The 12,555-nt window shown below is 33.0% G+C and overlaps 1 protein-coding gene across 1 annotated transcript in view; it reads right to left on the bottom strand.

Annotated features, from left to right (window-relative positions):
* Positions 1 to 12,171, bottom strand: part of DNAH8 (dynein axonemal heavy chain 8) — a gene marked incomplete at its 3' end in the record, with an annotated part of 133,193 nt that extends 121,022 nt beyond the window's left edge. The window contains exons 1-10 of the mRNA XM_080341459.1: positions 12,018 to 12,171; positions 11,368 to 11,531; positions 10,245 to 10,421; positions 9,828 to 9,941; positions 7,264 to 7,371; positions 5,086 to 5,187; positions 3,378 to 3,524; positions 2,237 to 2,434; positions 1,614 to 1,690; positions 998 to 1,097 (exon numbers count right to left, since the gene is read on the bottom strand). Of these exons, the coding sequence (XP_080197585.1) occupies positions 998 to 1,097; positions 1,614 to 1,690; positions 2,237 to 2,434; positions 3,378 to 3,524; positions 5,086 to 5,187; positions 7,264 to 7,371; positions 9,828 to 9,941; positions 10,245 to 10,421; positions 11,368 to 11,531; positions 12,018 to 12,150 (1,320 nt within the window). The 5' untranslated portion in view covers positions 12,151 to 12,171. The remainder of the gene's footprint in view (positions 1 to 997; positions 1,098 to 1,613; positions 1,691 to 2,236; positions 2,435 to 3,377; positions 3,525 to 5,085; positions 5,188 to 7,263; positions 7,372 to 9,827; positions 9,942 to 10,244; positions 10,422 to 11,367; positions 11,532 to 12,017) is intronic.
* Positions 12,172 to 12,555: the final 384 nt, after the last annotated feature.

Raw genomic sequence — 12,555 nt, 5'->3', positions numbered from 1 at the left:
CTTCAGCTGGTAGTATTGCTGGAAATATGTTCATCAAATTAAGCCAGTAATTAGAGTTTCAGGAAGTGTTATATACAGTAAGTAGAGAAAGGACACTGTAAAGAGTGGTTCAGAACAGCTATTCTGGGCTACAGTTTTAAGTCACAGTTTGGAGGAATCATTTTCTAGTAAGTCCAGAGTTTACAGATAGTTGGCTCTTCATGTAAACACATGTCATTCATTCAACAAAATGTAAGCATCTCTAAAAAAATATTTACACCAGTTTGGTTTTCTGGATTCCTTTTATAGTCATTAAAAAAAAAAAAGGCCATTTCAAGATTATTATTTAAATCCTCATGTTAACACATAAAATAGATCAGATGAACTGACTCTAGAATACACATTTCTTTCTTAGGTAGAAAGGGAGTATGGATGTCTAGTTCTGATACAGATGTTTATTTTGCAGACATATAAAGTCTGGTTAGATGAATTCCACTCTAAAAGTTTAAAGTCAAGTGACATGAACAGTCCCCAGAAGTTAATTCTCATTTATGCTAGTCATGGTACACTACACAAATAATGGAAAATTATTTTATAATTAATATAAATGCAATTTACCTACATTTTGTATCTATTTTATACTGTCTCAACATTAGATAATTGCCATTTATAAATGCAAATTAACTGTAAAGGCCTCATATAACAAAAGACTGAAAGTTATATTCAAGTGATAAGCACAGCCAGTAAAGAACATACTGTTTGGGTTTTTTTCTTTAATTGATGAAGAAACAACAGAAAAAGTTTTGGTTTAAAAAGTAAAATTGTGATGAGACATCCACCTGCAGTACTATGTATATTGTAACTGCCTACACACTTAGGTCTGTTTTATGTAACAGGAAAACAGAAGTATGATAAATTGAGCATTGAGAGCTAGCAAAATAGGCAGAAAAAAAAATCTTAAAATACTAGTTCTTATTTTAACATGAAGTTTAAAACTTATTGCAAAGAAATGAAATACCTTTTTAGTAGCTTCAAGTTCTGCTACATAATGTTGAAGAATACGACCAACAGTACACACTATTTCCTCTTGAAGGCATGGCATTCTCAGCTTTTTAAACCTGTATTAAAAATAAGTACCCAAAATGATATTTCTAAAATGCAGAGTTTGTTGGTTGTTTTTTTTATTTTTGTTTTTGTCTTGGTTTTGGTTTTTTTGGGGGGGAGGATGGGAGGGAGGTGGTGGTGTTACATGAACATTACACAAAATTAAATAAGCACAAATCTAGTAAATGGTTCTGGATCTGGAAAATTTTTTCACTTTGAGCAATTTAAGCAAGTTGGAAAGTTCTGCCCTGGTGGGGTTTTTTTGTTATTGTGGCAGGTTTTTTCAGCTTTTAATTTAGTATCCTCTTGTATATATGAAATAAACTGTAATGAAATCAAGAAACATGAGAATATATGATTCCCACAAGAAAGCTAAAATGCATCTTTTATTATGATTAGATGGTTCAGAACGCCAATAATGAAAAATTCTTGATTAGGCCCTTTGTCCTAAAATTAGCTGTGTTATTTAAATTATACTAATCAGTAATTTGAAGTTACTTTTAAATATTTGAAAACATAATTGCCAATACCTTTGAAGTAACTTAAGTGCATTCTGTGAAGACAAAATTCTCCCAAAACAGGTACGCATAAATGTCTGTATCTGTCCCTAAAGAATATATCAGTTAGTACAGTTTTTCTAGTCATATAATGGTTTTTTCATGTCTGATAATTTCTTAACATATTAGCATTCAAAATCGTTGCTACTTAGAGTACAAAATAGCAGTCTTCACTGGTCTATGCTTAGTATAATCAATAAATAGATAGTATCTGCCAAGTAATCTCTTAAAATGCCAGACAATTTTAGCAAATAATCAAATAATGTATTGAAAACAGATGCAGTTTTGTTCTGCCCAAAATCTGACCATGTGCCTCCAGGTAATAAACCACCTCTGTGTAGATCATTCTGTCAGGTCTCATTATTTTTGTCATTTTGGCTGCAGAGTAACTAATCTTCAGTGAGAACTGTATGATTTATTTTTTACAGCTTACTTTAGAAGGAGGAGAAAGAAGGGAAAAGCCTCCTGCCAGACAATCACAAACTATATGACCTTTGGAAGAAGAATAATGTAGCCTATTCTCAGCCCAATGTGTCACTGACATTCAGGGAGATACTAAGTAGTTAATGTAAGTTACGTGTAGCAATATTACTTACCTCTACACCTTCAACTTTCACCATGAAGTCTGCAAAATCCATATCAAAATCTGTTTTTCGTGGATCAAGGATGTCATATTGCTTCATTTGAACATTGCGGTAGATATTGGTGAATTTTATTGCCATAATATCTATTCCTTCGATGGTAGACTGACTCAGTGCATCAAAAGTTTGTACTACAGTTATGATCTTTGTAATCTGAAACATAAACATTATATTGATGCTCATAACTAATTATTTGTTACCTCCTCTATAAACTAAAACCTGAGTAAAATAAAATAAACATTAGCCTCTTCTCTAACTACTGCATTCAGAAATGTGTTGCTTCTGAGCTTCTAAATCAAGTATCTTCAACACAGCATGGTTAATTTAGTTTTCAACATCAATTCTTACCACAACCCAATACAAAGTAAAATCATCTTCATTTTTTTGATGGTAAGGGGTTTCTTTTTTTGTATTTGACTCTTAGATTCAATAGAGCTATATGGAAAAACAGTTAAAACATGACATACCGATGACACAAAGATTTCACAGAATAAAAAAAACCCAACCACACAGTTCAGTATATACACTGTGTGACAAGGAAAAATATCAGAGACTCAAAGAATTCCTACTCTGTGATCAGTGTCCCATTATTCTCTTATCTCTTGTCTGACCTCATTCCGCACCAAGGAACATCTATTTTCTTTTCCATGCAAACTCAAAGAATGCTAATTTAAAATCCTTTCATCAGCTTAGCAAGTTAAATGTTAAAACCACACCAAGCATCAGAATCACCTTAAGAACTATGCTTGGCAGCAACAGGAGATTTTAATGCTTTGGGACACCATTCAAAAAAGCAAAGGTGTGTTACTTTTCACATAATTTTAAACCTCCTAAAATAATGATATAAGTCTACATCAATTATATTATTTCTTTCTAATAGAGGTAAATTGACAAATCCCAAAGGACACTGTGAGGTAATTGCTGAAGTATTGGGATGACTTACGCTGGGAAAGTTTCTAATTTCTCTCAATGAAGAGTTAAAAACTCCTTCAAAAGATGATTAAGAACATGTATTTTGACAAGTCTTCACTTCTTAAACTGTTTTCTGGAGAAGTTGTTCCTCTCTACTGATAATAATAGGACACAGTATACTCACTTTCTCTAATCTCCTACAAAAAGCTTCAGATTTTCCAAAAATGTATGTTTCTGATACTTCAAATGTCTTTTCTCTTTGAGTTTCCAAAATCTTTTTCTTTGCCTCCTGAAAGCATTTCTGATATTCTTTCAATAAAAATATGCAGTCCTAGAAAGTGAAGGAATATATACCATATTCATTATGCTGTGCTAATGGATGAGAGACTAGAGAACTCAAACTTACAGTCATTCCAAAGTGGTTAATTATCACTCAATCTAGTTTCAGTCAACAGGCAGTAATGACTTAAATACAGAGGTTTTCTTTCAGTATGTGTAGCAAATAGAAACGTACAACAGTACGGTAACACTGAAAGACTTAGCATTGGGAAATGAATCAACAAAAGAAGAGGAAAGTTCTAGCTCATGTTAAAGAGTGGTTTAGAGGCCAGTGAAGAGCAGGTGATAACTACTCCTCTAAAAGAGACACTTAAATATTAAGAAAAGCCATTAGCTTAATTAAGAACAGTCAGGCTGTCCTCTGGATAGGAACAAAATTTAGCACAACAGGGTATTCTACTTGGAACTCCCAGGGGACTTAAAGCAAATTGGTTATATAAATGAATGTGTGTTGACAAGTCTGAGTTAAAGTGAGATTGAAAAATAATCTCAGTCGATTAGTTATGTAAAATACTAAGACTTTATCAGATGTAGAAATAATGACTGGTGAGAAATGCAAAGTCTGTAACCACTGGAATATGAAATCTAATGTCTCTTCTCAGAAACAGACAGCAGATTTTATCACAATATACTGACAGTCACCAGACTGTCTGAATATATACATATATATAAAAATTGACTATGAAATACAGGAAATGAGGAAATACAGGAAAAGAGACCCTCATTGAAAAGAATGTTCAGATCTTCAAAAATATACAGATACTAGAATGAAGACTGATCACCATGATTAGAAATCGGGCTTATATTTCTCTCATAGAATAATGAGGGCATGTCAGCAGTAGAACAGTCACCAGATAACCTCAATGAAGCAGATGAATCATTAGAATCATATCATCCTGTCAGTTCAGGAGACATACATTCAATACACTTTCTTTTGTAACGCTGGATCTAATTTTTAAAAGACTATGAAATTCTGTGCCTTTCTGGGTAAGATAGGAAGTCAATTGTTGAGGTCTGATAAAGGAGAAGGTGAAAAATCAGTCAGTATTGGCAACCAGCAACCCCAAAGCTGGATGTATTTTGCCACAGCATATTGCATGTGCTTAATTTGTTCTTAATATGTCACCATCAGTGGAAGAAGAGGAGAACTCTCGTAGGATTGAATCTTCATGGTGTACCAAGGAAATCTGGCATTTGAAGGAGCTACTGTAACAAAGTGGGACTCTGTTCAAGTAACAGGTTCCTCACAGTAGAGAAGATGGTACCATATAATATAATGCCAAGAGGGAAGAATGTGGATTATGTACAATAATAAAATTCCTTGGTCACACATACGGTGAAGATGCCAATTACAAGGTCAGTGACAGACCACTTCAATTCTAATTTCAACAAATGCCAGTGGGCTAAAAAATGGTAAAACACTCAAAGCTTCATGAAATAAAACAATAAAGAGGTGTGAAGTACTTGATATATATTGATATGGACTTCCTTGTGCATATCAATACTTAATTAATAGGTTTTATAGGTAAATGAAGAAATACCAAAATACAAACCTTAATTTTTCCAATGACTGTTGATGTCTCCTGGTCCCAGACACGAGACAAGCCACCATTTGTAATATATGCTCTACATGCTGTTACCATTTGATTTGTAACCTAGTGCAGACAAACGAAAACAAGTACGTCTCAAGCTTTTAAGGAAATCTGCTCATTTCACAAAATCTAACAAAAAAATTTCCACATGCATGTATGAACACTATTGGAGCTTGGGTAAATTTCAACTGTGGGAATAACAGTGGCTAAACAATATGTTACATACATAACAACCTATAAAAAAAATCTTAAAACATTCCCAAAAGTGCATTTAAGTCCCAGAAAGTATTTGTAAGTACTATTAAGTCCAGCAATACATATGCATGAACACAGAATGCCACCAACCATAACTCAAGAATAAAGGGAAGTTATTTAACTTTAACTATTCTTCACTTATGTTGTCATCTTTACACTTCGTAGTGTATGCATCCTTATTTGAAAATGGGCATTAAAGCATTTTCTATCCTAGCACTATGTCTTTACCTCGGTCTCCCGTGGCTATTGAAAGGAGAGAACATTTTTCTACTTCTCAACCACAAAAATCCAAAGTTTGTAATGACAGAAAGAGAGAAAGGAGTACGGAAGTGAACACAGATATAGAAAACACATCTCAGAAAACAGCTAAAGGAAGATATTTTTCGTCTATTACATATTGTGAACAATTCATAACAGTTCTCCCAGCACATGACAGTACTGTAAGCAGGTCTTAAGAATCTCTAACTCAATAAAGACTAAAAACTGTCACGTCAAAGGCAGCTTCCCACTGTAATACAATTACCAGTTAAGTTGTAGATAGGACCTCCAGAGTCACCTCTGATGATCTTTAAATGGAAGTAAACAGTAAGGGGGATCTTAAGCCACTGGATTAAAATAGAGCTTTTTCCTTGCTATTTCTTAGCACAGTTTCATGTAACCGGTTTGTTATTAGCCTCTGTAGCGAAATCACAGAATGTCAGGGATTGGAAGGGACCTCAAAAGATCATCTAGTCCAATCCCTCTTCCGAAGCAGGAACACCCAGATGAGGCTACACAGGAATGTGTCCAGACGGGTTTTGAATGTCTCCAGAGAAGGAGACTTCACAACCCCCCTGGGCAGCCTGTTCCAGTGTCTGTCACCCTCACTGTGAAGAAGTTTCTTCTCAAATTTAAGTTGAACCTCTTGTGTTCCAGTTTGCGCCCATTGTCCCTTGTCCTATCATTGGTTGTCACCAAGAAGAGCCTGGCTTCATTCTCCTGACACTCACCCTTTATATATTTATAAACGTTAATGAGGTCATGCTCAATAATAGTCATTAGCAAGCATCAATACACAAACATATAAAAACTTATTATATAACAGTCTATATAAAGAGTAGTGCATAATCCATACCTCTGATCAGATGTATGGAAAATAGCACCAGCTGTGGATAAATATAGCCTCAAAAAAGCACATATTTTTTAATATCCTAGTTCAAACTGAATTGTAATGAAAGCTTTACACTTATATCTGAGGTGTTAGAAAAAAAAAAAAAAAAGTAGTGTAATAAGGGCCTACTATGAATTTCCCCTCTATGCTTACTGGAGGTGTGTATTTTAGTTATGAAGGACTTCTCTGTTCTAAATCCATTACACAAACCATATTTTCCTCCAGTGAGTACTTGAATTTGGCAAAAGATATTGTTATAACTAACTAGCTGGTCTTAATTTTCTGTTTAAGGTGATAAAGATTATAACTTTTCAAGTATGACTTGCTTCTAAATACAGGAACCTTTTGTCTTTCATACTTTTAGAGGAACAACCTAGTCAGACTGATAGCAATCTGGTTAATTAGGTTTTCAAGGCTGATAATAAAAGAATCTTTGTCGATTCAGTGATTTAAGAAACAACTGAACAGAATGATTCAGATCAGGAGAATAATCAGGAAGAAAAAAAAAATTTTTTGCTGAATCAAGAATAACAACTGAGTTCCTTCCAGAAGGCAAGTTCTCTAATCCAAGTTCAACCCTCTCCTGATCAACAGACTTATCTTCCTTTCCCATGCAGACACTCACTATTAATTACTATATCTTAACAAATGCCCTACTGATTTAAACAAAATGAGGGTTTTTTTCTGAAAAATCACATACTTTTTATATTTAATATTGTATTTAATATATTTACCTTTATAAACAACGATGTCATTCTCTCAGAAGTATTGTAATATCCTGAAGTTCTGTGAATCATTCGTATAGCATTTATCAAGTTTGGTATTCCATGTGTCATTGATACCTTAAAGCAGAGTTTTGAGAAAAAAATTACTTTCTGTTCTTAGCAACTATTTTTATTCTATTGACAACTTCTAAATTACATTTTTCCCTAAATCACATGGACCAATCTTCAAAATGCTTGGCATCTTACTGAATAGTTAGTTGTAAAAACAAAACAAAACAAACAAACAAAAAAACAACCAACCAAACAAACAACTAATGATGCTCAATAAATTTTAAACCTCAACTAATAAAAACAATAAACTTCTTACATGGATTTGGTAAGAAGTCCAATTAAAGATAGTAATATGAAAATGCTATTTAATATGCTAATTTGGAGATCAAAATTGAACCTTGATTCAAAAAGTAGAGGTTGCATTTTTTGGCACAGAAGAATGTACAAGTACAGCTGTTAAATATACTCTATGCAATTAGACTGTGATTGCAATCATTACACAAAATGTTTCATTCCGACATTTTACATAACTCATTAAATAATTGTCACAATGTTAATTTCATTAGTAAGTGCCTAATTCATTCAATCATCATATGAAACATCTAAATCTTTCACATGTCTCATGAAATCATTGTTCATATCATTAAAATCAAACTGTGGTATTCGAAGTGTTCAGTAAGTTTATCACTTCCAGAGTATTTGGGAAAAAAAAAGTTAAAAAAAAAAAAAAAAAGAAAGTAATAGATGATAATTCATTAACATTATCAGGGATTTAACCAAATTGTAATTCAGAATATCAAGAAAAAGTAATTTTGACCGTCAGCCTTCAAAAGCGAAACCAAGCTCCTGTCATTAACTTCAGGCTTCAAACTCAAACACACTAATACTTTGGATAGACATAGCAGACATTTGCATTTGGCAGAAGAGTATCCAAGAAGGTTATATGGTATTAAAACAACCCTCAGTGTGCACGTGTTGTTCATCACTCTCTCCCATCTCCAAAATGGAACCAGGAGATTCTGACTCTATTTGTTTTCTTTTTTAATCCTTGAAAAAAATTAACCCCTGAATAATGGACTGTACAGAGTTTTCTCCGATTCAAAGCCTTAAGTTAAACACTCAGTCTAAACTTCCATATCGTAACACACTTCAGCTACAAATGTGACTACGTGTGATACTGCATAAACTAAATGCCATATTTTATGTACACACTAAATATTATATTAAATCTGCGAGTACTCCATTCCTAATCCACTACTATTTCAAATGCTTTTCAATATTGGATACTAAATTCAACTCAAGCAAGAACATAGCTATTTTTAAAACAGGATACATTTAACTTGGATGTCATTATTTTTAATTTGAAAACCATAAAAAAATCTTATGTAAATTATCTTGATCTCTGGAACAATGTTCAAAGAAAGGAAACAGAAATTCAGATTTATCCAAATTGTTCCAGATTAAATAAAAATGGTTAACTATCCTGTATTAGTAAAATTATGAACCCTTTAATGGGTTTCTACCTACAAATCTCTGTGCTTAAGATAAAAAGAATTTTATCTTTATATCTCATATGAAGCACATAGTCATTTTGGCCTGGTACCTGGCACCCTCTAGTGATACTCTGAGCTGAAGACAAACAGCATCTTATTATAATGGTACTGTTCATCATAGTCCTCTCCTCTACTATTCCATGCAGTATCAATTCTATGTCATATATTATCACAGAATTTTGCATCCTCTCAGTTAAAACTTTGACGTATGATCCTAAGCTGCCAGAAATTCAAAAGAAATGCAGCACTTCCTGACAGAGGACAGGAGGCAGGTAGGACCAAAGCCAAGGAGGACTGAAAAACAAAGTAGAACAAGCTATTTTTCCTAGCGTATTTCCTCCTTCCACCCTGTTCTGCAACAATCACTAGAAACATACACCCATTATTATGATTAATAGCGAATATTAAACCTAACAGCTGTCACCTTGAACTAGGGCTGACTAGTCTACATGAGCAACCAATTATTTACATTCTGACTAGCTGGTACTTCTGAAAATAGAAGCAGCTAATACTGTTTTCAATATCAAAATATTAATTTAGGACGTCACTAGGTTTCATTATTCTCTATATAACCGAAATATTTATATTTTGGTTACAGCTGTGTGATTATTGACACATATGGAATTTTCAGTGAATGACATATTTTGAGATTCTTGCATTACAAAACATATACCTGTTTTAGCTCATTTAAAAAATAATATTTGCAGCAGGTCTGACTTACTAGGCAATCATACATATTTATGTTTATTGATAAAATACATATTTTAAAATAGTATATTTTATGTAATGTAGAATAAACTAACGCTTCAACATGTAGCTTCATAGGCGTTTAGAAGAAAATATAAAGAAAAGAGAAAAGTAAATGAGAAAAATTTACTTTTAAGCAAATACAAAGAAGATTTATTTTGCCCTGGGCATTTGATGTAAATACGTAAACTATCTTTGAAGAATGAAGAAAGACATACTTACAAGATCATAGTTATAAAGTGGCTGACAAAATTTTTCAAGTGTGCCTAAATATTTCACATTATCTTTTGATTCATTTGCTGCATCTGTGATTCTGGCATCTAACTCTTGCCACATCTAGAGGGAAAACAGTACTGTAAAAAACTTTAAACATAGTGAACTATTTCTTTAACTTGCACTGTTTTGCCAGAAGTAAATCTTGGTAAATTAATTTTTAAAATGTATTTTCAAAGCAGGCAATATAAGTTATTTTCATTTATGAAAATTTTTGTCTGTATCTCTAAATATGTCTTGTCCTTTCTCTTCACATATTAATTATGCCAGCACCATATCTAAATTTTCCTCTCTTCAGATGCAATGAAACAAAATATATATTACGAGCTTTGTCTACTATAGTAAAAAAACAACATAAAGAATTACCCGTAGTAGTTTAGAACGTCCAACAGTCAGAACATTAATGACAGCTTTGCAGTTTGGCCCTTTGATCTGCTCAATAATAAAACTAAATTTAGCAGACATACATCTCCAGTGTTCTAGTTCAGTCAACGGACCTGAATCATCAGCTTCTTTCCTCATCTGCTTACTCTCAATCAGAACCTGCAACCAGTTTGAAAAAATGGCTACTACAGAGACTACACAAATAAAGGAGAAGAAACACTCTTGAGGATGATAACTTAAAAAGGAACAAGCCTGCAATTATTGACACATGAAAGTGTTTCTGATTTGGACAAGCATCCTAAATCTGAAGCACACTTAATCACATTCTTAAACTGAAATGAAGGCAACTAATACATATGTTCAGCTTCTGTCATAAAGCAGGTGAATATCAGCATATACTCATATATTTTTCTTTAATCAGAATCTATGGATTCAAATGCACCAAGTGTAACTTCACTTGTAAAAAATTTGAAGAACTATTTTAATGAAAATGTTAAATATCAGACATAAAGTCATAAATGTACTCATTTGTATATTGAGAAAAATGCAATCAGTTTTTTGTCTTTTACATTTTTATTCTCATGAGCTAAACACACTATACATAGTATGCCCTTACAAGTAGAGTATATCTCAGTCTACACAGGTTGTGTATTTTGATGAAGGGTTCTGTGTGTTATCACAGAAGTCTCAGACACCAATTTCTTGGATAACTGAGACCTCACCATGCAAGAGTTACAGAGGATCAAGAATGTCCTACTGGATCTGGTCAAAGATCTTTCTAAGAGTACTATCTCATACCATGTCTGGCAGCAGAAACTTAACAGGTTATATATAGAGTATACATTACTGTATATATACGCGGTCCTTACCAGTGTTATTACTCCTGCATCTTTCTGTCCTCTTACTATTTGTGCACGAACTGTTCAAAACCTCTTTTTTGTGCTAGACTGTAAGTTCCTAAGGATAAGGACTACTTACCTCACCTATACATTGGAGTGAAGTACTTTTCTTTTTCAGCAGAAGCAGCTGAAGCCTTCAGCTAACTTCAGGCAAGTCTCATATATAATTTATAAATATCCATATTAATGTAAAAACAAAAACTTACCTGTTCAATTTGTCTATACCATATCATAAGTACTTCCTCTAGCTGGTGAACCATGTCAGGATTCTCAGCTGCTGCAGCTACGTTCTCAAAGTACTGGAGTTTAGAAAAATTAATGTAATCTATTTCTTTCAATTCAACAGTTCCTTCAATGCTTATTATAGCCCCTGGAGAAGAAGGAAAAACAAAACAACACCACAAACAAAGAAACAAATGAAACCCAACCAATCAAAACACAAAACAAACAACAACAAAAAAACACCAAAACAAATGACAAAAAAGCCACACACAACAAAAAAAAACCAAAACAAAACAGACCATAATTACAGTACAGAACAATTGAGGCTCTAAAATGAATTTCTAAAAATGTAAGTAATTTAAATTTGGGAATATGTACGCAATCAGTGTTGTTTCAAGATAATATCCATTCTACTGCACTCATAAAGCAGAAAATTCTTATTTGAAATCCAGTAACAAATCACTAGAGTACTTTCTTAAGTAAATAATGTACCTATGTATTTATGCAAATAATTGATAGTATTGTTTTTCCTTGCAGAACTTGAAAACTTCCTTATCTATGTGCTACTGCTTTTAATCAGAAATTCTTAAGCAGAATTCCTCTAGTTTGATTGCTTCCTAAATACAACACTTACCTTCTAAAAATGAAACGAATCTGTTAATTTTTTCCATGAAATTCTGTCTGTCTTTTATATCTTGTTTGGACTGACCTAAAGCGCCCCAATTATTTGTTGCAAGGATAGCAGGGAGAAAAATCTTTCCTATCATATGCTTAATACCATGTAGAAGTCCTTCAGTGGCATCAAAAACACCAAAGAATACATCCTGCATTGTAAGAGAATGGTGGTTAGTAATGCAGTAACTTAGCCTGGAAATGGTATTATAAAAAATCGGTGTATTTTTTATACAGGCACTTCAGTTTGCCAATGGAAACTTTAATGTAAGGAGACAAAAATCTTCACAAAATAATAGTACTGGCAATGTGACCACAAGGTACTGTTTTCAATGACAAAGGGAAGTCAATGATGATTTAGTACTGTTTTAAAAGGCTGACAGGTTATATTTTTGTAATTTCAGTTATTTTCCCATCATACAGAAAGTCTGGAAATTTTTAAATAGTACATAATAATTAAAAATATTCTAAAAGTCCCCATCTACAATTAGGTACTAAGT

The sequence above is a fragment of the Nesoenas mayeri genome (assembly GCF_963082525.1).
Source record: "Nesoenas mayeri genome assembly, chromosome: 3".
NCBI lineage: Eukaryota > Metazoa > Chordata > Aves > Columbiformes > Columbidae > Nesoenas > Nesoenas mayeri.
Note: the sequence above shows the minus strand (reverse complement) of the source record. Positions and strands in the feature narration are given on the sequence as shown.